At 32.2% G+C, this 24,339-nt stretch overlaps 3 protein-coding genes across 4 annotated transcripts in view; 2 read left to right on the top strand and 1 right to left on the bottom strand.

Annotated features, from left to right (window-relative positions):
- Positions 1-2,002: 2,002 nt before the first annotated feature.
- On the top strand, positions 2,003-8,242 carry LOC130655122 (vesicular inhibitory amino acid transporter-like). Of its 2 annotated transcripts, none has more exons than XM_057457820.1 (3): positions 2,003-2,064; positions 4,402-4,557; positions 4,823-8,242. In XM_057457820.1, exon 3 carries the CDS (start codon positions 6,085-6,087, stop codon positions 7,432-7,434), a length of 1,350 nt encoding a protein of 449 aa, XP_057313803.1. In that variant the 5' UTR covers positions 2,003-2,064; positions 4,402-4,557; positions 4,823-6,084; the 3' UTR covers positions 7,435-8,242. The 2 variants fall into 2 exon arrangements, with proteins under 2 accessions (XP_057313803.1, XP_057313804.1); XM_057457821.1 differs by having other exon boundaries at positions 2,032-2,106.
- Positions 8,243-9,596: 1,354 nt separating this feature from the next.
- Positions 9,597-14,304, bottom strand: LOC130655763 (histone PARylation factor 1-like). Its single transcript, XM_057458553.1, has 7 exons — positions 14,156-14,304; positions 13,438-13,471; positions 13,238-13,339; positions 12,033-12,222; positions 11,325-11,423; positions 10,571-10,809; positions 9,597-10,069 (listed from the first exon to the last, which is right to left on the bottom strand). Exons 1-7 carry the CDS (start codon positions 14,237-14,239, stop codon positions 9,762-9,764), a joined length of 1,056 nt encoding a protein of 351 aa, XP_057314536.1. The 5' UTR covers positions 14,240-14,304; the 3' UTR covers positions 9,597-9,761.
- A 4,372-nt stretch (positions 14,305-18,676) lies between these two features.
- The window catches only part of LOC130655764 (spermatogenesis-associated protein 4-like), an 18,152-nt gene continuing 12,489 nt past the window's right edge, over positions 18,677-24,339 (top strand). The window contains exons 1-2 of the mRNA XM_057458554.1: positions 18,677-18,815; positions 19,998-20,127. Of these exons, the coding sequence (XP_057314537.1) occupies positions 18,736-18,815; positions 19,998-20,127 (210 nt within the window). The 5' untranslated portion in view covers positions 18,677-18,735. The remainder of the gene's footprint in view (positions 18,816-19,997; positions 20,128-24,339) is intronic.

Here is a 24,339-nt window from a genome sequence, read left to right as displayed (position 1 = left end):
GCGGAAAGGTATTTTAAGCGCCAAATTTTTTAAACAAAAAAAACTAAAAAGGAAAAAAAATGCATAACCATCGATTACGTGAATTTTATTGGGAAATATATTTCATATAGATAGAATTATAAAGTGTCCGTGTTAATGTCATTATTAATAATTATTATAGTTATAAATGTTAACATCGAACGTTAATTCCGTCACTCCAGAGGAACATGGCAAGTTATCGGCTAACGTATGCTCCAAACTCTCCATTTCAGAAGTACTCTGTTTAAAAAAGAGTACTTCCATGTACATCCCAGCAAAATTCTTTGATGTGATATCTAAAAAAATATTGATAGTAAGGGAATAATCTTAATAAAAGTAAGTGCTAAGAAAAACATTTTATAAAGCCAGAATGCCGTCACACTGGAGGGAGGAAACAAATACTTTTCACCACCAAAGTTTTTTAAAAAAAACAGGGGATTTATCTCAATTTCATTAAAAGAAATAGAACTACCACTGTATTATATAATAAACATTTTCCAAAATTTTGACACTAAGGATTCGAAAATTAATATATATATAATTTATGGATTCTTCAGATGCAGCGTTAATCCTAGACGTAAATTTGAAACATGCATTGTTAGTGTTTTCTCAAACAATTTTCAATAGGTAATGTATATAACCCTAGTAATAATTTTGCAATCCTAGTTTTAGCACTGTATGATCCTTAAGTTATGGTGTTGACACGAGGAATGAATACACAATTTAAAATGCGATGATTTTGTACAGTGTGCATGTCTATATCTAACAGGAGAGCATAAACTTTGAATCACAGATGGAATATTGTTTTTATAATGGTCAAAAGCTAAAAAAACAATTTTTCAGTTTCATACTTCAGCTCAGTGGAAGAATATTAGATTCAAGGTAAAATGGACCAGTACATTCCCAACATTTTTTGAAGTGAATAATCCTGAATGCCTTGTTTTAAAGAGATTGAATTCTGTTTTTTATTTCAAGGATGATAAAACCCCAAATGTGACAGTTGTATATACATACGTATGTGAGATGACTGTAAAAGATGGCATGGTAAATGGAGCACAATGTAGGATAGGTCACATAATATCTGATTTTGGCCAGCATACCAGTAACCGAAAGAAATTACTACCAAAACTTTAAACAAAGAAATCTGTCAACACAAACAGAAAACAGAACAAGTGATGATGGAGAGATAGTGATTTTCAACACAGTCAACAACATGGAATAATCAATCAACAAGCTAATAACAGACTCAAACATTGTTATGTAGTTACTATAAAACATTCTTCTTGAAGAGGAGGTAGCTATATAATACATAGCTAACAATTTTGAATATGAAATCTTGTGCAGAAAAACATTATCTATAGCTAGCTAGATGGCTAACTAAGTTTTGTTGGCTTTCGAAATTCTTCATATCACTGGCACGCTATCTATCCTTTTTTGGCTAGCTAGCTAGCTAACTACTTTTAAGCTAGCTAGCTGTAAAATAACCCAGCTAAAAAAACTTATACCCTTAGCTATGCCTCGAACAAATTAATTTCAGCTTAGCTTTCTTAACTATTATGACAAGAAAATTATTAAAAGGTTATAAAAAATTATCAAGAAGTTATATTTATCAATAAGAATTAGGCTTTACCCTTATAAATGACTGAATGATATAAACGCTGCTGTGATTTCTTCGAGAATTTGCCACTGTTTACCTTAACGGCTTTAAAGTTTATACTTGTAAACACCATACTTAAGCATGCTAGATATCATCTCAACGGATGCATATAAGACACATTCCCGTGTCTATTGTTTTTAGACACATAAAATAGTAGACACCGATTTCACAGCACACAACCTGTGTGTTTGGTACCATCAAGACAAAAATAACACTGATCGAGCAAAACTTATCTTGTCTCGGTTTCTTTGTTGTCTCTGAAGATTTGACTGCCATAAAAAATATTAATCGAGATTCTTTTGTTATGTTAATTTAAAGCTTTGTAATATTGTCTCGTTTAATATGCTTAAATGTCACTGCAGCCCACGTGAATTTATCTTCAAGAAAAGGTTTGTTTTTCTTTGTCCCAGTTGTTTCGAAACTTGTTAACAGTAAGTAGAAGGACTACTTATATTTTATATGAAATTAAACTCAGAACGGTTTATGGCGTTGATCCAAAGGCCGCAATTTATAAATGCATCACAATTTAAAGTCAATCAAGAACAGAACATTCCGTGTATGGCCATGACTAAAACTGCTTGCATTTTGTTGGTCTTCCCTTCCCGATGGTCTGGCTTGTCGTAATAGCTTTAATGATGTAGCTAGGGAGCTAAATACTTATTTTTAAATTCTTGCATTTTATAAGTTAATAGTCGTAAAACTACTCTCACTTGTACTACAGCTATTAAGCTAGAACTGCACAAAATAGTGCTTTCATTAGAGTCCCTTTTTTCAGAAGCAACAAAAAACTTTTATCCTGCCCTGTGTAATTTTATCAACAAGGGTGCTGATAAGCCACATACACCGTAAAAAGTATAGGCGTTTTGGGTGAGTAAAATAACTTCTAAAGGAACCTTTGTGAGGCTGCTATCATGTATTCTTGCGGTCAGAATGTTCTCCTTCGTTGCTATCCGATGGAGAACAAAGTGGACTTTTCACGGTCAAACCTTAGATAGATAGATAGATGTGCATATTTTACATGGCTAGCCTCACAAATATCGAGGGATATACCCTGTCTATTATTTCCAGGAGGGGCCATGGCGTAGATGGAGAGTCCTAGAGTATTTAATGCTCATTTTGAGCTACGCAGACCCAATTAGAGCCCGCGCTCTACTAGACAACTCCCGGCAACATCCAACGGCCCACACAGTGTGCCATCTTCCCAATTTCCCTCACATGGCTTGGGTTAACCCGGGGCTATGGTAACATTCACTCGCCCATGTTGAATCGCCGTCAAGAGGAATCGAACCCCGGTCTCCCGCACAGAGTACGAGAGCTATAACCACTAATCTACGGCGCCACTAATATGCATATGCATTCTATCACAAAATTTTCTTAGGATTTTGTCCCAGAAGGACTCGTTTCCACCAACTAAAAATTGCAAATAAAGCCAAACGTCAATCATTACCATAGGAATAGGCTTAACAAATCACTGAGTTGTATTTTGTATTCTTATACTAACAGTGTGACAGGTACAGTTCAACTGAATAAAGTGGATTGAATACGACGTGGTTTTGTTAGCAGCATACATTTTCAAAATGATGAAAGTCTTGTTGTTGTATTTTGGATTAAATTTTGACACACTAATGACACACTGAAAAACCAGTTTTCATCGTTTTCATGAAAAACAAGAAACATACTTCGAAATTGCGAAAAGAGTTGTGCCCAGATTGAAATTTTTATCAGCCTATTTCTAATTAGTGTGGCAATATAAGTACAGACGTCACCCTAATTTTTCCTAGGTTCTTTTATGCACAATAAAACAATGTCTGAATTATGTAATTATATATACCTTTAGTTACTTCACCAATACCATCAATTATTTGTTTAGTCATTGTCATTGACTAATTATAATTCAGCTAGCTAACTAACTTTTCTCACATTATACACAATGTAATTCACAAGATTGACCAAGAATTCTTGTTTAATCCTCTAATGAAGCAAAAATGTTGCTAGTTCTGCTTTTCTGGAAATGTTGGCAGTGTGTTTGGCTATTATCAGGGTAAAAGAAGTCATATTGCAGCATCATGACATAAGCTTTTTGTTGCGGGCACCATGCTGTTGAGACTTAAAGCACAACGCTCATTGCCATCTACAAGGCCCTTATTAGGTTGAGTAAGATATCACATAATAACCTTTAGGAGACATAAAATCACTAGTTTTGCCATGTTCAAAACAAACAAGTAATTTGTCTCTGCAGTATTCACATAATAAACTGGAGTTAAATCATGTCAGTCCCCTTAGCTCAGTTGAGAGCTTGACTTACATTTCAGAGATTGTACGTTGAATTAACTAGGCAACAGTCTTACCTGTTGCCTAGTTGGGCAAAAATTTCAGTAGGTTTCTGTACGTCGAATAGGGGCTTTTAAACACTCTAGAACTGTCTTTGCAGTCTCTCCTAGAAATAATTGACAGGTTAAACTCCTTGAAATTAGTGAAGCTAGAAAAGCATGGATGTCTTTATGTTTGCTACAAGATATAACAATATGTAGCCATTGATAAAATTTATTTGTTAGCAGCCATTAAACCGGATTTGTTGTAATTTCAAGTTAAATCAGTAATTTAAAAAAAAATCCTAATTAACGCGTTTGCTTTGTAATTCAGTTTGCCATGTACAAATTTCTGTGTACTTGATTGAGAAATACTTTTAAATAGGTTTAAAAGTATCTTTAAATCTTTTCTTTTAGGATTTATTATAGCATAGAATAAATAAATAAATATGTTTCGAATTCCTGGCAAAGAAGGAACTCCTGCAGAAAAAGAGGTAGAAAAGAAGAAAGCTCGGCAACAAACAAAACAACAGTTTCTGCTCTTTGTTGGTATAGTCCTCACATTGAAAATTGGTAAGTCAGGACCAAAGTAGGGGGGAGGGTCAAAAAGGCGATGAAAAAGAATTTTAGGCCGCACAAATTTTTAATTTTAGGTACATGTAATATATTTTTTAAGCATAATGCTTATAGACATATTTAGGCTCAAATTATAATTAAAAGTTTTTTATTTTTATTTTTGACAATGTAGTCCTTTAACTTCTAGTTTTGTTGCCCGCAAATTTGTTCACATCAGAATTGTGAGAGTTTGTGGCAATGCAGTACATTATTTTTTTTTTAGTTCCCTACGTCATCGAACAACTTCAATGAATCGTTCATTTTTGGGATTTCAATCCATGAATCACACGTTGGTGTAAATAAGATATATTTTTAAAATTAAAGAAATACATTTTCGCGAAACGTTGATGTTATTTTATTATCAATTTTTCGAAACGAAATCTATCAAGAATTGATCAGCTGGTGTTTTCCCCTGGAATAAATTCTGATACATAGTGCCATTAGAAGCGCAATTTTGTGTAGATTAACATGCTAAAAGCCTCAGTCCTTAGCCTTTGGGAAAATTTAATGTTCCTCTGCCTGATAAGCCCTGTGCTTTTTGCAAAGAAATTTACAAATAAAAAAAAATAAGAAAATTTAAATTGGTCCTATTGTGAAATGCTCCGGTTTATTTAAGACTGAGAAAGCTGCAGGAGTTTCTCTCATATCTGAGAGTCACCTGGTCGACAAAATTTAATGACAATAGAAAATTAGACTCCTTTTTAACAGATTCTCACGAATGCTTAAGGAAAACCGACATTTCCATTGCTATCATAAATCATAAAAAAATTTAACAAAATAACTTTTTGGGGGAGAACTTTTTTCCAAATTTGGCGTTTTTTTGTCAATTTCGCAGAATTCAAATTTTGAGCATTTAGTTTAAAATAAATTCCCGTGACAGTTTTTGATAGATATACTTCGCGAAAATTCACTAATTGTACCGCTATATATTAGATGCTAGAGCCATTAATGCAGAAAAAAGCAAATTTTGTTAAAAACGTTTTGAAAACCCACCCTTGCGGCTTTCGCCAGAATCATTTATTAGCAAATCAGGTCACCGCAAACTTTTAATTCCCGCAAAAAGTTGAAATCGTTTAATTCGTAAATATTAGCTTTAAACTACATTTTACGAAGTTTCCTGTTTCATGCGCAATTTTTCTTCAACACTAATTTTGGACAGATTAATTACTTGTAAATTAATTTTTTTTTTCTTTTTTTACGGGATTTAGTTCGCTTCTAACAAATAAGCGTTAGGTAGCTATGGCAACGACGATAAACCTCATGGTAATAAAGAAGCCGATAAAACCGAAACCGCTATTATACCGAAAATGGGTCGAACCTAACTCACATATACACTTCGCTGAACATTATAACTCAATACCGATACATGCTCTGGTGAACAATTAATTAAATACCATGAAATGTGTTCTAAATGTTGATATGAAATATCAAAATAAAGTTTATTTGGTAAGATCAATATGAAGAAATAAAAAATAAAAATTAAGGATGTCCGAAGAGGAGAAAACTCCGTTAGTTTCTGCCGAAGAACTTGCGGAGGAATCGCATGGTGAAAAAGATGGCACCATAGAAGCAAATGACAATAATAAGAAATCTAACAACGAAGAAGGTGAAAATGTTGAAGCAGAAGCAGAGGAACTGACCACAGTCTGCGAAACATTTTGGAACATATGCAATACTATACAGGGTCTGCCCATTTTGGCGATACCCTACACCTTTAAGTCTGGAGGGTGGTGGTCATTGTTAAGCCTAATGATCATTGCCGTCGCTTCTAATTATACCAGTAACGTCTTAGTGCGTAGTTTATACGAAATAAGGGATGGCGAAAAAGTTCGAGTGCGTAACAGCTACATTGAAATTGGTACAGCATTTTGGAAAAGTGGCGGGAAATCTTTAGTTCTGATCACCATGGTGATAGAGCTGGTATTTGTATCAACAATGTATCCTATTTTGGTGGGTGCAATGTTCTCAAAGTCATTTCCTGATGCCAGTGTGCCATTATGGGGATGGACAATGATCGGCGGGATAGCGTTATTACCAAATACGCTGTTAAAAAACTTGTCGCAGGTCGCTTGGACCAGCATTATCACCGTCATGAGCGCAATGATAATTTTCGTCAGCATAATGATCTATAGTTTCACACGTGTTGCTGAGTGGGAAATACAAAACATGAGTAACTTCGAACCGCAAGAATTTCCAGCCGCGTTGGGCATATTAGTCTCCTGTTACTTAGCCCAACCCTTCGTACCGTTCATAGAAAGTACGATGAAGAAACCCGAAAAATTTAGTTCAACGTTAAATTATTCTTTTATAGCAATGACTGTACTTAACGTCGTCATCGGTTTTGTCGCTGCAGTGACATTTTACCCAGATCTTGACGAAGTCGTGACGAATAACTTACCGGAGGGAATTTTCCGACAGGTTGTAAACGCAATGGCGGCCATTTTAGCATTTACTTCATATACATTACCGATGTTTACTAGTTTCGACATCATTGAGAAATCAAACTTGCCTTGTGTTCCGTTAGGCTTTGGAGACAACATATATAAATGTCCTGTTCAGACACTCCGCTTAGGGCTAGTTTTGATCACAATCTTCATGGCGGCTTTTATTCCCAAATTTACTTACTTGTTAGCTTTTGTGGGAAGCATCACTGGAATAACATTGGAATTCATTTTTCCTGCTTTGTTTCACATGAAGATTTACTGCGCGCATCTTAAATGGTATGAGTTCGCAATGGACATAGCCATTGTGTTTATTGGCGTGCTGAGTATGACTATCAGTTTGATTGTTTCATGGGTGTCTATGTATTCGTGCTTCGTGTATGAAAAATGTTAAAATGTAGCTTGTTCAGGTAATAGTATTCATCGCTAAAAGCAGAAAATATAGTAACGCTAATTTTTAACTAACGAAATGACGGCAGACTTCTGATAAGAAATTTCTTCGATCCTTCGATCAAAATTTTTCACTTCTGAATTCGTCACTTTGTCTCCAACGAAAAGAATGTTTTAAATTTTTATGTACCCGGAATAGAAAAAAATTACGAAATCGATCGTTCGAGTTCATTTCAAAAATTTAACGCATCAAGTGGAAGCAGATACCATGTGCGTAAATCCATGCTTTACAGTTACAGTGAAAGGGCTGTCTTTCCAAATTCATATTTGATCAATAAAAGTGTGTTGTCAACCAAACTTCCCCAAAAATTATTATGTTTTTTATGTTAGGGTGCCGCTAAACAAAAAAGGCTGAAATGCCCCAGGAAGGTTAGTCAAAAACATCTTAAACATTAGTTACCGACCCAACCTCGACCTCAGGGCTCCTTTAACCTATCGTAATATCATTGGCGTAGAAAAAATCTCTGGGGACGAGGTTGTTACCGATCTCTTCTTCTCCATTCCCAAAAAATATTTAAATTTTGTCTGAGTTTGGTTTAACTTTTGTTACGTCAAATTGACGTTGGTCCACTAAGGCCTATCGATCAGTACAGTAATTTTTTAGGTTTTATAACTCAGCGAAACTTTGTAAAGCCTAAGCAAAAAATCCTTTTTTCAAGGTTCCGCGTTATTGATCACTTTTTGAAAGTTTATTATGTAAATATCAAACGCATACATTATATGTTATAAATAAATATTTGTACATAAAAAAATAGTTTTCGCATCCTGAGTATAGCAAAAAAATAACAAAAATGAATAAATGATGCGATAACAAAAATACCCAGACAAATTCAAAATTTTGTGTTAAAGAAATTTAACACCGTACCGACCAGGTTTTTTGCAGCGAGATCGAACTGAGCAATGTCCTGGCCTTGCCCAACTAATTAAAAAGAACGTCTTGTGGGCGTAGAACAGAGCTTTTTTACAACGCTCCTATTGACATCGCGTGGGAATTAACTTCCATTGATGAAAAATCTGAGTTGCGCAAATTTAATTTTGTGCCAAACGGATTAACGGAAAGCACAAATTACACAAATTCCATCTATATGCTAGACCAACCTTTAACTGTGATTTTGTTACTCTTTTGTGCTTAATTGTAGGGGGGGGGGGGGGGGGTCGAATAAGCAGGGGGGAACAACTAGAAGTAAAGATAAAAATGCTTTTGACATGTTTAAGAAATAAATTGTGCTGACATTTTGTTGATACTTGTTATTTTTCACTTGTAAATAGTATTTGTTTTGATAATAAAATAATTTTAGGGGTGAAAAATTCGAAAAAGTGCAATTTGACTCCCCCTACAACTAAGCACAAAAGAGTATGTTGCCAGATAGAGAGCTTAGCTTGCTTGTCGAACAATAGTCAGTAGTTTCTAATGTCAATTTAAGTGGCCATTGAGCAATTTTTTATTATTGAAGATATTATTTCGGTTTGTTCAGTGCTCATATCACTACTGAAGGCATATAACTGTAATTAACAGCTTGTTTCTGATTGGTTAATTTTTATGAATTTAGATCCTGTGTAACTATGTAATGTACAACATCACCTTTGTTTGCCCGATGAGAGAAGAATTTCCCGAAACATCGCCTGCTGAACTATTATGTTTAAGAAATGATAAACTTCAAAACTAATAACTTCTTTATTTTCGCCAAGAAATGCAAAAAATTTCCTTCAGTATTCCAAAATTTTAACATGCTACACGAATTTCCATTTTGATGGTTATTTTTAGAAAGTACCTTATAAAATATTTTAAGAAAAGCTAGATCTTATGACGTTGTGACTGAAATTTTTATTAGCCCTACATTGTTGACTATATTACAGTAGAGTATTCCATTTCAAGGTTTACATTGTTTGCTCCCTGCGTCAAGAAAGATAATGTTCCTCATAAAATAGGTACACGTTTTTTGAAATGAAACAAAAATGCTGAAACAGTTACTAGAGATAAACATGTCTTAACTCATAAAAGTGATAAACATATGCACATATACGATAACAAAGTATATACAAAATAAATTAAGTATTAGCATTTGTTGACAAACAATTGTATGACAAACTTTTAATTTTTTAATGTTTATGGAGGTTTTTTACGCGCACCAGATTCTAGCGTGTAAGGAAGACCTTGCTTTGGTAATTTATTTCCACGGAATCTTTCTGTGCACGTCTAAACGTGTGTGATGGTTTTATTTCTCTCAACATTGACGACCAATAATTCTCCAATCTACACAATATTTTCAATCACAGTGAAAGCATACTTATAGGCCCGTCCTTCTTTCGATTTTCTAAATGTTTCTCAAGAATTTCACCGTAAATATCTCGTTGCAGTAGTTGGTAAGCTAATGGCAGCAAATGCAAAATCGTGCGACGAAATTGTTCGTGACCAAATATCAATAAGTCAATTCCTAATTCGTAGCCCATTCCATAGTCACACTCATCGTTGGCGAACTGGATAAGCGTAATAATTTCCTGAAGTTCGTCAAACGCACTATCTCGTTCACTGTCTGATTTTGCATCAACAATTTTCTGGAGTATTTTTCTTAAATCTCCTATGAAATAAAAAGATTGGTATAAAAGGGTGATAATAAACCAGAAAACATTTGTTACAAAAACTTTTAATAAAACAATAAAACAGCGTGGCTGATATAAATGTTGGGTATTTTTTCGCTATTTAGACAGGATAATTTTTGTTCAAATCAAAACAATGATAAATTAAGTTTGCACAAACATGTGAATATTTTCATACCTCGCAGGATATAAAATATTGCAAATCAAATTGGGAAAAAAGAGTACGATTTTAATTTTGCAGATTTGGAGCCAAAAAAACGTTTAGTCGAGACGCAACAGTTGTTAATGTTGTTAGTAAAATGAGTTGTGATAAAGTTATAAATGTTTAGAATTCCGTACACACATAATGGGCGAATTGGGTATATTTTGCGCAGCACACACGCGGCCCAGTATTGCACCAAAAATAAATAACCTTTAATTACATGGATTAAGGGCATAAAATAAAATATTAAAACGAAAGAATAAAATCCCGTAACCCTTACTATCAGATGATGGTAATTCCCGATATCCAACATCATTCTCATCAAGTATCACCACCAGCCCTGCTTTATGGAAGGACTTCGTTACCACGTTTTTGTTACGTGCTTTATGTGACGACGTTGTTCGTTCTAACTGGTAGCCATAAGATGTGGCTTTATCTTCAATGCGCTTGCATAAACTGTTTAGTTCTTTTATCTTAGTTTTGTCATTCGCTGATCGAAGTAAGTCTTTACAATACAGGCTAATGTATAAAACAACACGTTAGACGGATCCACGACGCACAAACTCAAACTTACGGTAATTTTTTTACAGATCTTTTAAAATTGAATAAAGAAATAATTAGCCTAAAATTGAACAAACGACCGTCCTAAGATAAACGCCTCATTGAATAAACGCCCCTCAAACGTAGAATGCCACCTTTTTAATAAAAAACTTGATTTGTTGTTGCTATCACTTTTGTTTGTAATACTAACAGGACATTGACCGTAGAATAATGTCATAGTATAATGTATACGTATGATGACCGATGACGTTTTTCACAGCTGCGAAGTCAATTTTGGGAATAATTTCTCTGAATCCAAATTACGCATTTATTTATAACACTTAATTGTGTGCCTTTTAGATAAATTCGCAAAATTATAGCAAAAAATGTTTCTTTTCCAATCAGCATATTCTCTATATAGAGATAATTCTATCAGTAACCTAGGATAGGTTAAAAAACTTCTAAAAAGCGTGTCATAATAAAGCATAACTTACAACACAGCTGCAAATATATTGTCTCCACTTGTTGATAACTCACCATTAACATCTGATTTACTTGACACAAGTAGTTGAGGCATTTGATCTGGAAAATCTCTAAATTGAAGGTGTCATGTATATACAGCATCATTTTTTACTCAGGTCAAATTTACGTTAAAATATGCTATTATATTTACATGTTGTTATTACACAGCCAACGTGTGTATCCCAGCTTTTTTTAGTACATTAAAACCATGCTTAATTTTTTCTAAATATTAACCTATTAGAAATTTTACACTGTTTTACTTTTAAAAATTCAGATTTTTTTGATTTTGCTGCCTTTCTAAAAGTAAGTAGATTTTTGTGTCATCTAATATATTGCTGCTTGGAAATAGGATATAAAAATAGATGTTTTTTACTGTACACACAAATCAATTAATTATGTTTTTACTTTGGAGAATAAAATTTGATAATGCTATTGATTGCTGGATCTACCTTTAATGTAACATTCTGATGTCATTGAAGTCAAAGTCAATGATTCAAAAAGAGGGTGTTTTATAAGGTTGTATAACAATTTTACTTTTCCAACATTAAAAGTAATTACATGAGTTTTTTGCAGAAATTTTAACTAGAAAACAAATTGGGTTTGGAAAAAATTAATATCAAACATAATGAAACATGGAGAATTCTACCTACACGACTACTATATTTTCCCTGAATCAGTACCTGAAATAAGATATGTGATATCCATCATTATCATTAGTGTATAAGACAGTCATCATCTCAGGTACATCATAAAAACATCTGCCATGCAGGTGATAATCAACTTTCTCTAGTGTGTTGTCTTTAGAAAGATTACCAGATAAAATATCAAATGGTCCTGTTAACTTCAAACCAGTACAATCAAGACATAAATCTGAAATTATTATTATTATTATTTAAAAATGTTTATACAGGATAAAAACTTCACTTGTAAAAACTGCTATAAATGTTTGTCCTGCGTCAATGTGTATGTGCGTATGTGTCGAAATTAGTAAAATAAGTAAAAAATTAGTAAAAATATATAAATTATCAGTTAAAACAAAAATTCAAGGTTGAATAAATAAATTAAATTTTTGCTTTAGAAAGAATTTGTGTTAAAGTACTTGTCTTGAATGTCTTAAAAACTACAATAATTCAGGAAAACTAACACTCCATCGCAGCTCAGTCTGCAATCAGAGGAGGTAAACATCACACTTTTATAAGAGTTTATTAGGGAGAAAACATGTTCTTTCGTGATGACTTTTCTTGCCGCGTTTTATTTTTAATGAAAGGTACGCATAAATTGTATCTTATTATTATTAATGTTTCCTGAAAATTTGAAATAAATTGACACGAAGAAAGTTAAAAACTTGAGAAAACACGCTTTAGAATTGAATTATCGTAAAGGTGTATTGAAATAAACATTAACAACAACTTATGTATTTCGTTTTTATTGAACTTTTTAATTCACTCAGGATTTCTAACAAAATGTTGAACTGGTAACAAAGCAGGCATGCATCTTTCCAGAAAAATAACGAGGCAAAAAATTAACATCAAAGAAATTACCACAAATATCTGATGCGAACAAATCCTATTAAAATTGAGACATTTATTAGGTTTCTTTCACTTTACTTGGAAAATTTTAAAAACAACTCTAACAGAAAACCAACTGATTTACTCAATATCTTAAACAAACATTGTTCAAGTGATTCATTCTAAATACTGCACATCAGTACAACATCTCATGATTAAAACAAAAAAATGAGGTGCCAAATTTCAACGATAAGAAATTTTTAAATGTGATCACACAAAAAACTTCAGTAAGTAGTTCTTGTTATTAAAAAATTGCACATCAAATATTGGCACATACAACAACAATAATGATAAAAATCACTTGAAACTTTACTTACTGTTGTTAACCAAGAAATCAAAAAACAAGAAAAAGTCATCTGGTAATGCCATGCCATACTTTTCTTGTAGCACACCCCCAAACTCATCCTTAAATTTGCATTCTAAAATAATTTTACAATATTTATCAAACAAATAAACAACATGACTAAATTTTTTGCACATGGTACAAATAACCATTTTAACAAAGTAATAAAAATACCTTGACTCAATTTTACAATTTTACTGGGCGATTCCTATAAGAACAAAATACTAAACATTTTAATGGCTATAAAAATGGACACAAGAAGAAATATACTAGCCAGTTCATATATATTGTATATAATCATTGTCACGATGTCAAAACTTATATATAATATATACGTTTTACAGAACAACTTCATAGGTCATTTACCATAATTGCCTTAGTTTGTTCTTAAAGATATTAAAACAGAAATTGAAATATTTAAAGGAATAGTAGCGTACCAGGTACAATTTCTAGCTAGCCCAGAAAATCAGAAAAACCTATAGTTAGTGGATTGTTTCCAGTGGATGCCACTAGAATAAAAAAATGATAAACCTTAGACTGCCTCAGCTCAATCAAACATAGTAACATTTTATAATCTGTGAAAATTGAAAAGAAAAGGAAATAAAAATGTACACGTATTCTGGTAGATAATGTTAACAACAGACTGTCACAGTAATTCTTATGACGGCTTTGTCAAGTGATATTCTTCGTGCTCACATTCAGATGAGGTAAACATGGAATTTTTGTGGTCAAACAGTATATATAGCTAGCTATATAGCTAGCTATCTAACTAAAACATATTAAAGACTTGGAAGCTAGAAAAAAAATATCCCTGAATGACCCAGTCTTTAATTTATGATTTGATGGGAAAACTAATAAGAAATTAAAAAAAAATGAATGAAGAAAGACTTACTTCTGATTTGTTATCCAATTTTCTTTTTCCCTTTCCATTTTTGGAGAGTGTGTTTTCTTTTTTCGCGCTTTTCCTGCCCGCCATTTTTGTCAAACTTGTTTAAAAACAACAACACAACTTTGCCAAAGAAGTAGCTGGCGGGAAATTCTAAGAATTTTAAAACACGAACCATCATGCAGTTCTTCGTGGAAACTCATCAAAAAGTAAACAAGAGCGCAGTCAAGAGAGCTGTAGTAAACTGCTTCCTTTTTATGACCTCTATTTCTGTAAAAAAATGCGTTGAATTTTGTGCCAAATTCTAACATATGCAATACTTAAAGTCTTGCTATATACTAGCCAGCTATAGCTAGTTAAGTTTTAATAAAAATGCATTGTATAGAAAAACTTGATCGTTATTGTCCTAATTTCATTGCTGGTTTTTTTTTACAGAACACATTACTTGGAACATCTCCATGCCTCTTTATAGATATCCTTTCTAAAAGTAGCTAGGCAGCTAAACAAATTTGCAGCAAAATAAGTGCACATAGCTAGCTAGCTTGGCTAATAATGCATCCTCTGTATGGTGGCCCTATAGACCTATTTGAATGTTTTCAATTTTTACAATAAGCCCTTTGCATTGCATGGCAGGCAAAAGAATGTGGGGTGCTAGGTAAAGTTGGGTCCTTTATAGTCTGTGACTTCACAAGAACGTATTGTTACAACTTTATATCAGTATATGTCAATTAAAAATTATCAATCTGCACTTGGTTATAGTTTAAAGCCTAAACAATGTTTCTGTAAGAAAAAATGGACTGAAAAGACCATCTTTTTATCTACCACGCAGCTCTTAGAGCCAAAAGGGCTTACCGCGAAAAAATGTAATTTTCAAAGTGTTCTTAGTAATTAATAACTTCTAAATTTTTTTTATTATATGTATATATAATGTTATACTAATTTTTCTATTCTAAACATAAGATCTGTTGTTTTTAACCTAAAATCCTGATATTCTTATAAAGCACATTTTTATAAAAGAAAGATTATGTAGTTTGCTTGGTGGACACTACTTTAATTTTGAGGACTCTAGGCAGCCATTTTGCCAATGTCTATTGATAAGTAAAATTAACAACTCTGCTTTTGCGCTGAATTGATCCATCATATTCTTTTATGTATGCACCTACAAGAGTGCCTCAAAAGTCATTTTTAGGACTGATCCCCTTCAACCAGTATGCAAATGACTTGCAAAACATAATTATCAATGGCATGATTTAATACATCGATGACATAACGATCTATTAAGTACTGATTTCCAGCTATATAACTGAAAGTGAAAATGAGATCACTACACATCTTCACAATTTATCAATATGGCCCACAACAAATTCAATTTTATATATTATTTCCCTAGCGTGAGTAAAACTGTGAGTACACAACATGGAAATTCACGGGTCACTTTCTTATGACGTGGACGTACGCTAAAATTTACTAAAAAAATAAGTAAGCCCACAAATGAGAAAACAGGGGGTCCATTTGTCATTTATGCTACGGCGCCATTCTTGGCCGTTACAGTCAAAATAATTTAATTTTACCCCTGGTTTACAATGTGCGCGCAGTTTCTCATGGAAACAAGTTGTTTACCAACTGACAAAATAAAACTGAAGTGAAGAAGGTTGTCTTTTTTTTCAAATTAATCCTGAAAAAAGTTATTTCAAACAAAGCATGCCAACTCATCATGAGGTTTGCTTAAAGCTCTATGTTTTTCTATATTTTCCATTTTTGTGCTCTGGGACCAAGGTTGTATCACATTCGAATATGAATGTACTTTGAATCTAAAATTTAAAAAACAACCTGTTGTGGTGGAATGAAGTGTTAACAGAAATATTTTGTACAATGAAGAAAAACATACGGTGATATAACATTAAAAGAGAATTTATTGGAAATGCATCAGACAATTTTAGCGACAATTCGTTCTCTTTGGGATGAAGCAAAATTTAGTAATCAAAGTAAAAAACTGATTGGACTTTTATTCAACGAACCGTAGGTAGCGACCTAACTGAGAAAGCAAACGAAAAGCAGGTGTGTTTTTTAAATTATTTAATAGAGAAATGAATTTTGGTGTATAACGATTTTTTAGCCGTTTCTTTCAGAGCTAAATTTTTCCTTAAATATTAAGTTTGTTGTTGTGTCTTGAGCAGGAAAATATTTTCTTTAAGCACTTATTTTGTAAAGAATATACTCTGAATATTGGGTCAGAAGTTTAGAATATCCTAAAAATATGTCTAAGCTTGATATAGTTTGTTTTAGATATGGACATTTGTATATGACGCACAAATTGATTAGAAGTTTACTTTTTTATTGTATACGAACTGAACTTTTTTATATCCAAGCATTGGACCATTTTATGTAGTAGAACTTGTCCTTAGCTAGCTATAGTAACTCATAGCATGCTTTATTTTATTAAGGCATTATATATTTTCAGGCCATAGTCATGCTAAGAACATATTGAGAATATTGAGGAAAGCATTTATCAAAAAAGTAAGAACATCGGCGCTGAAACTAAAACACACTATTCTTATAAAAACAGTGTGTATATCCCAGAGAAGAATTTACACAAACTGTAAAATATAATTCTTCCGTTGTTACTGTTTTTAACAATACTGATTGTGTGATAAACCTAAAACCTAAACTTAAATTGTTAAAGTGTTGATGTCCTTATAATTAACCTGAATGTAAACAAAGTTAAATCAATGTTTACATCTGTTACGTTATGATCGTTTGAAATTTATTAGATTCTTAAATTCGAAAACACTGCATTGTTATCTTCTTTGATTTTATGTGTGATTTTCTTGATTATAAGTTTGGGTTAAAATATTTTGGTAGATGATTCAAGTTTTTATATTTCTCTTTTATGTGTTTGCAACTATTAATTTTTATATTTTGAGTATAACTTTGGAAGGTTTGCTGTATGCAATAGACTGAATAGCTGATTTTGTATGACTTAACAAAAAATGTTGGATTTTTTTTTAATGTTTAGTATCTTTTTTTTCCCTGATGTACTTCTAGAATGGCAAAGCAAGTATATATAGTTTTAGCGTATTTGGCTTTTTACGTAACAGTTGTTAGACGACTTTTGGTTTTTTTTGACACCTTTTGGTTTTTTTGGACATTTTCCATTTTTATTTCATATTTTTTTATTATTTTTTTTTGTTGTACATGCTTATGTTTAGACGTTTTTTAGACGTTTTGTTTAAGTGGTTATGAACATAGAATAATGCAGATTGTGAGCAACCTCAATCCCAGGGTTTTTTTCTCCTTTCACCATCCTGTTTTAAACGAGACAAAGAGCCCGGGGTCGAGGTTGAAATTTCATACTGTGTTGTATGTTTTTGTTTTAGTATCCCTTACATCGGTTTAATGAGAGATTCAGTGGATTCTTTCACAGGAATTCGGCTAGTATGTGTTAATTCTGTTAAAACTACATGATGTGTTTTTCTATATTGCACAATATATATACTTAAATACTCATTCGACATATTGTGTAACAATTCAACTTTACAGAGAAGGCAAATTTCTAAAATGGGAGAGTTGCTTAAACAATGTCATTTCATTTTGTGATGATTCAATGTCAATCCCACGTCAACAAGAACTACATACACTTTCTTTTTCTTTGAAAACAGTTAGCTATGAGCTTAGCTGTTTAAAGAATCTATTACAATGACTATACTTAATAAACAACTGACGAAACTACAGTGTATTCAGAAAGCAGAATGTAGATGTGTTTTTGGAGATTTTGTAAATCGAATGATATTGTTGAATTAAAATGACTACCAAGTAGTGCAGAACTTTTAACTTAACTTAGAATACCTTCCTTTAACTTGTCAATATTTGTTGAAATGCGCACAAGATCATTATGTAATACGCTGAAATTAGCATGGGGTCATCAATAGTATCAGAACAAGACCTGGCTAATTAGTTGTTCACTGAATTACCATTAAGATTACAAAAAACATGCTCATTCTGCTTTCTGCAAAAACATTAAAACCTACTTGTCGGATGTTGCAATGAAAAGATTTTTTTACATGATATTTGCTTTGTTGCCTATGTACGTTTGCCCCCACTTTTGTGTACTTATTTTATGTGTACTTAATTTAATGCTGATGCCTTAGGTATGATTTTCTTATGTCTCTCTTGCTATATTCCTTTTATTAATATTTTATTTTATTTATTTATTTGTATTTATTTTAGAATATATATTTTTTGTTAATTTGACAAGAACGAAGAGCCATTTTAGATATATAACCCTAAAAATATATTTTACTTTCCTTTACTCACTTCTTTACATCATTTCTTTTTGTAATTGCGCTCTGTGTTTGAAATACAATCTTTTACTGTTGCTCTAGATCTGCGATGCTGTATATATACCAAATGTTTTAAAATATTTAACTGGAATAGTTGCAAAGGTTATTTTTTTTGTATACTGTTTTTTGAAAATAGAAATTAGCTGCTCTGATATATTGCTTTAATCCTTTGACATAATAACAATTTTTTGACTTGTATATATGCCAGCTATTTTCTTTTACACAAAATAATTTAGCCATCTATTAATGATGACAGTATTACCAAGAGAAGTGTTGAAATGGTTGCAAAGTTTAGATTTAACACATTCTGTTAGAAATACAAGAAGGTAATGAAATTTGTTTTTGTTTAAAGCTGAAATATAATTTTTTTTTAATTTCCGACTTTCAGGTGATAACTAATGCAGGGAATTTCTGGAATTGGAATATATACTTGCAAAAATGACAAAAAGTCTTAAAGAATAACTGCTTTTTTATCTTTTCCTAAGCTTGGTTTTTTTAGTTGTCAATTTATGAGAACTGTTCAGGAAAAAACTCGGCCTACCCTGAACTTCTTATTCTATACCAAGATCAGTTTCAAAAATAGTGTGACATTTTCTGAAAGTGCCAAAATGAGCATTTTTAGAGTTTCAGCATCAAATGGAACACATCTTGCCCTATTTACTTGAAATTTTAGTATGTTGGTCTTATGGTGGTTACCATTGGTAACCTCAATATACTCACACACTTTACAAATTCAATTATTCAAAGATTTAGTTGGGTTGCTTACCAATTTAGTTACCACTGTACCAAGTTTCAATAAAATTTTTTTCATTAAAGTAACCCCAAGGAATCCTTAGATTCTTTAAAGAGGGTAAACCTCATTTCAGTAACCTTAAATTTACCACATCACATTTTCGAGTATATCTTGAAAACTAGATAACCTCAAAATGTGCTTCCTTTTTTAAAAGTTGCCCATTTTTATACACCAAATGTACCTACCTTTTGTTAACAGTAACCTCAAAATTACACTTTGTAGGGAATGACAAATGATGACATGTTGAAATGTCACAAACCCCCCCTTAATTTTTGAAACTGATCCTATGCATTTATAGTAAATTATAACTGTATTTGTCAAATAACTTTAATCCTGGAAAAGGTCAGGACAGTGCATTTTGCTCTTTAAAAATGAATGGTCACTCTAATCTTCTTTACACCATGTACCTGTATATAGCCATTTTTAAATTTATCATATCCTGAACAATTATTTGTATCTGTACAACGCTACGAAAGTATTATGTACTGTAGAGAATTTCTGCTTATCAGTCCTACGCAAATGTAACTGTTTATCAAAAAGTTCAACAATGAAAAAATTACTTAAGAAGCACAGGTTAGAGGAACCAGCAATTAGATCTAAAAAACGAAGAGCTGATAAAGTTATCTGAACAATATAGTGTAGATGTATAATTTAAAAAGATCGAAACAGCTTATAAGAATATACATTTTTTGCTATCTTTTGACAACATTTTTAGGGACTTTTCTAATGGATATTTAATTGGTGAGATATTTTCATGGTATTATCCGCAAGAGATTCAAATGCATTCATTTGACAATGGTACCTCCATTGAAACAAAGCTTGGAAATTGGTCAATTATAAAAAGGGTAAGATGTTATGTTGACTAATGTACAGGACTGATAAAGCCTTATTTCTTCTTAGTGGTGAAATTTAGTTTAGAACAACCACTTTTTGAACAGATACTGAAAATGCGTCAATCTCTCTCTAAAAAAGTATAAAATTTTCTTAATGTAAGGCTGTCTTCGATCTTATTACCAAAGAAAACATACACTATAAATTTGTGCGAGAAACATTGAAACCATGTCTATATATATATATATCTAATTACAACTACACTCACAAGATAAAATTGGTGTTTTATTCTATGTGACTATTGCTTTTTTTTACTTATTCTCATAAATAAATATAGAAACATGTTTATACTGTTGTATAGAACATACAGTATATGACATATACTTTTCGTTTGGAGGCGAAAATGTGACACTTGTTTGTAGGTGGAACATTGGACTTAAAAACTTTAAAATTAAAAGTGTTTTTATAAAAAGAGCAGCAGTTTGAAAAATACAATCGCATTCTATAATGAAGAAATCTTCACAGGTCTTGACTCTATAACATTGAGTGAATCTGGCTTAACTGGGAAAATATTTTCTGCAATAATCTTTGCTGACGTCACCATAGAGAATTGAAAGTGATTATAATTTCGATAGGTGAAGTAATACTTATGTTACCCCTGAATCAAAATATAAAAAATCAAAAATTATTATGCTTTTTGTGGAACTCACATCAGTAAAATTTACAAGCATGCTAATTTAACCATACTGAATTTAAAGATAGGAAGAAAAAAAATTAAAAAAGTGAAAGTTTTAAAAAACGAAATTTGGAAAGTGTTTATTAAACGCAGAGTATGGGGAAGAAATAACTTCGTAAAAAAAACCCTATCAACCAAACCTGGTATAACGACCACCATATTTAGGTCGCCTAATGTGTTTTATGCAGGGTGACCACTCCTCCTTAAATTCCTTAAATAACCTTAAAAGTACTTAAATATACTTAAAAAAATTAAAATTTTAGCTATTCTCCTTAATTTCTCCGTATTTCCTTTTTTTCTGATCGTAACTTTTTTGGAAATGTGGATTGTTCATCACCAGTGAAATAAGACATATTTCTCTGTTATTTAAAATCCTATATTTTCTATCTTTCAGGGCATAATTTATATGTATATTTGTATATTATCTTATCATAGAAAATAGTATGTAACATTAAAGATAGAGAACTAAAATTGTTTTTCTCCTCAATTATCCTTATTATTTTTTATTTTATTATTCTCGTTCGCAGCAAAATATTCTTAAATAATGTCAATTTGTCTCCTTAATATCCTTACTTTTGTTCCTATTTTATTAGTCACCCTGTTATGGTCATTTGCTACTCTAACGATACCAGTGACCGCTATTTTTCTTTCCCTAGACCATACTTGTGTAAGACGACCTTGTTATTTCTTTTCAAAAAACAGAAAACAAACATCTGCCATTTCCTACCTTAAAACAAATGCGTATAAAGTATTTACATTTATCTTCGTTATAGCTTATGTAAATTGAAAATCACAGCGCTTGTGTAATTACAAATGTTTCTTGCATTCCACAAGTTTTGGTGAAAACTAAAAGGGAAAAACCTGTCTGACTTTAATGAAAATAGAATGCCAAAATTAACTTTTTTTATCAAGTGAGTGATTATGTTTAGTCTGGAGAAGACGCCATATCTTATTACATCCTTATCATCATTAAATTGTCAGCCATTAAAACAACTCATGATGTCGTTTTAGCATGGCATTTATTTATCGACGGCTGTTTTGATTTAATGTATATGGTTTTTGTCGACGTAAACGATTGTTGCTGACTTTTGTCATAAAAGCTTTTTTCCGTGTCACTCTTCTTATTCATGACCTCGTTCTCACTAGCCTCGCTCTTGTAGCGAATTAAAAATCCATCTGAAGATTTTGGACCAATTCTAAATGTTTCCTTTGTAGTGCACAGCCCTCTCTCGGCGGGTAAATTGAAATTATCAGAGGGTTGTTTTAACTGTAGGTTGTCATAATTATATGCATGAACCACGGTTTGTTCTGAACGATAAAAATGTCGACATGACTCGGTCATTAAATACATTCGAGATTTGAAGTTGTCATAGCAACTTTTAAATTTTTTATCTTGTTGTTGTCGGTGATGTTGGTCTGAGGCATGACTAATAGGTGTTGTGTTGTTGATAAAAATAACATGGTCGTAATCTTTTTTGTGTCTTTGAATTATGTTGTCAAGCCCAATCTTAATGCTGTTGAAATCTCTTAAATCAACAATGATTAGATCAATATCTATATACCGATTATCATCCAAACATTTTCTCATCTTTGCTGTAACTTCGTCACGAGATGTGTTGTTATCACTGGTAACGAAAATAATTTTTGAGCCTGGCTTTGCGAAGGGAAATAATTCTTCTCCCTCAAAGATCATTTCGGAAGCAGTTTGCCACGAGTCATTGCGGACATCTATAACAAAACACAAATACCTCCCTCTCTGCAAACACAACTTATTTGAGGGTTGGTGATGTCCAATTTTTTTCCACGCTTCTACTGCTGGTGCTGAATGTCTCTCGCCTCGTTGCAGTAGTAATTCGTTCAGCATTTTCAGAATTACGTCTGTTATATTGGACAGTTTTCATATGAATGTAAAAGTCATTGCAGATCGAGAAAATTTCCCTCTCTTTGCATACTTTCCATTCTTTCAAAGTATATCTATAATATACATTATTAAAACTTTATTTTTAATTACTCTCCAAATAAATGTTGGCTGTGAAGTTTAATTTATTTTTTATGGTTTTGAATGGAATTAATTTTGGAGTATCCGCCTTTTTATATATCACACTCCTTCGATATCTGCAAAGGAGAGTTTTTGATTAATACTCAGGACATGTTTCTTTATTTAATCGGAAACTGATTTTCTTAAATCTAAATATAATTAAGCGTTTTTTTTATTTTTAACTATGATACCCCAGTTTGTATTACCCATATATCTCCACAGTTCCTTGCTTGTACAAAAGAACCAGGAGAATTAGAGCCAGGTGTTAGTTTTATTCACATGTTTGCCTAAATTTTTTTGTTTGTGTTTAATGGAATTCCTCTCTGATTATCTGTTTGTATTCAAAAATAAAACATTGTCTTTTATAAATATAAGCAGCCAACGAACTTCATAAATTAATATGATTACTTCTTTATCAAGATTGCGTGTTTGCGTTTGTGATATATATACAATTCTAAAATCAATTAAGGTTGTTTTATTGTTTCCTTTTTTGTTTTCATGCTATCATATTTCTTATCTTGATCTTATACCGTGTCGCTTTTATAATATGCAAGTAAATTTAAAGATAGCATAAAAAATACACCAGTGCGAATTATTTATGCATACTTTATATTGCGTATAGTGTAAAAGGGAAAACTCGTTCCAGTCTCCCACCTGCAAAACTTAAAAAGCTAAATTCGCCCTTTTTTCATTGCTATTCAAACCACAGGTGGTTTTTGTATAACGAAGATAATTTGTTTTTAATATAAAAGATATTAAAAAGAAAAATTAATTTACAAGCGGTGTACCACAAAACAGGAAATAACATCCATAACTTCACCATAGAATTTATTATATTCTGTTTGTTTTTGATTATCTGCAATAAAGCTCATGCATCTGTTTTATTATTGTTGTTGTCGCTATTAAAATAGCTCTCTTCTTCGATTCTCATCACTTCACCCTCTTTAAAATCATTTTCCTCTAAAATCTTCGTCATTCTTTTAGCGGATTCGAGTGGTTGTTGCAATTGATTGAGTTCGTAATAACTTGAAATTTTCTCTCGTAAATCTTCGTTACCGCAATCTTCCGCTACGCGTTTAGTTTTTTCCGTGTCGATGCGATATGGAGTAAAGTGTAATACATGAATTGCTGGATTTTCCTTCGCGAAGGTTTCCCCGAATGCATCGATTGCATTCTGGGACATGTAGCTCATTCCCAAAAAGGGTGTTGATCGGACGATATCGAAACGAAAAGTATGAACTACAGTTCGTTTTGAACGATAAAACTCCTTACAAAATCGGCTTGTGAGATACATTCGCGAAGTTATATTGAGATCCCAGAATTTTTGTATATTTCCAATATCGTCCATATCCGTTAGTTGCTTTCCAACATTGCCAATGGTTGTTGCGTTGTTGATGAAAATAACATGCTCATAATCTTTAGCATGCGTGCTCACGATTTTGTCCAGCATTG

The sequence above is a fragment of the Hydractinia symbiolongicarpus genome, chromosome 8 (genome assembly GCF_029227915.1).
Source record: "Hydractinia symbiolongicarpus strain clone_291-10 chromosome 8, HSymV2.1, whole genome shotgun sequence".
NCBI classification, from domain to species: domain Eukaryota; kingdom Metazoa; phylum Cnidaria; class Hydrozoa; order Anthoathecata; family Hydractiniidae; genus Hydractinia; species Hydractinia symbiolongicarpus.
Note: the sequence above shows the minus strand (reverse complement) of the source record. Positions and strands in the feature narration are given on the sequence as shown.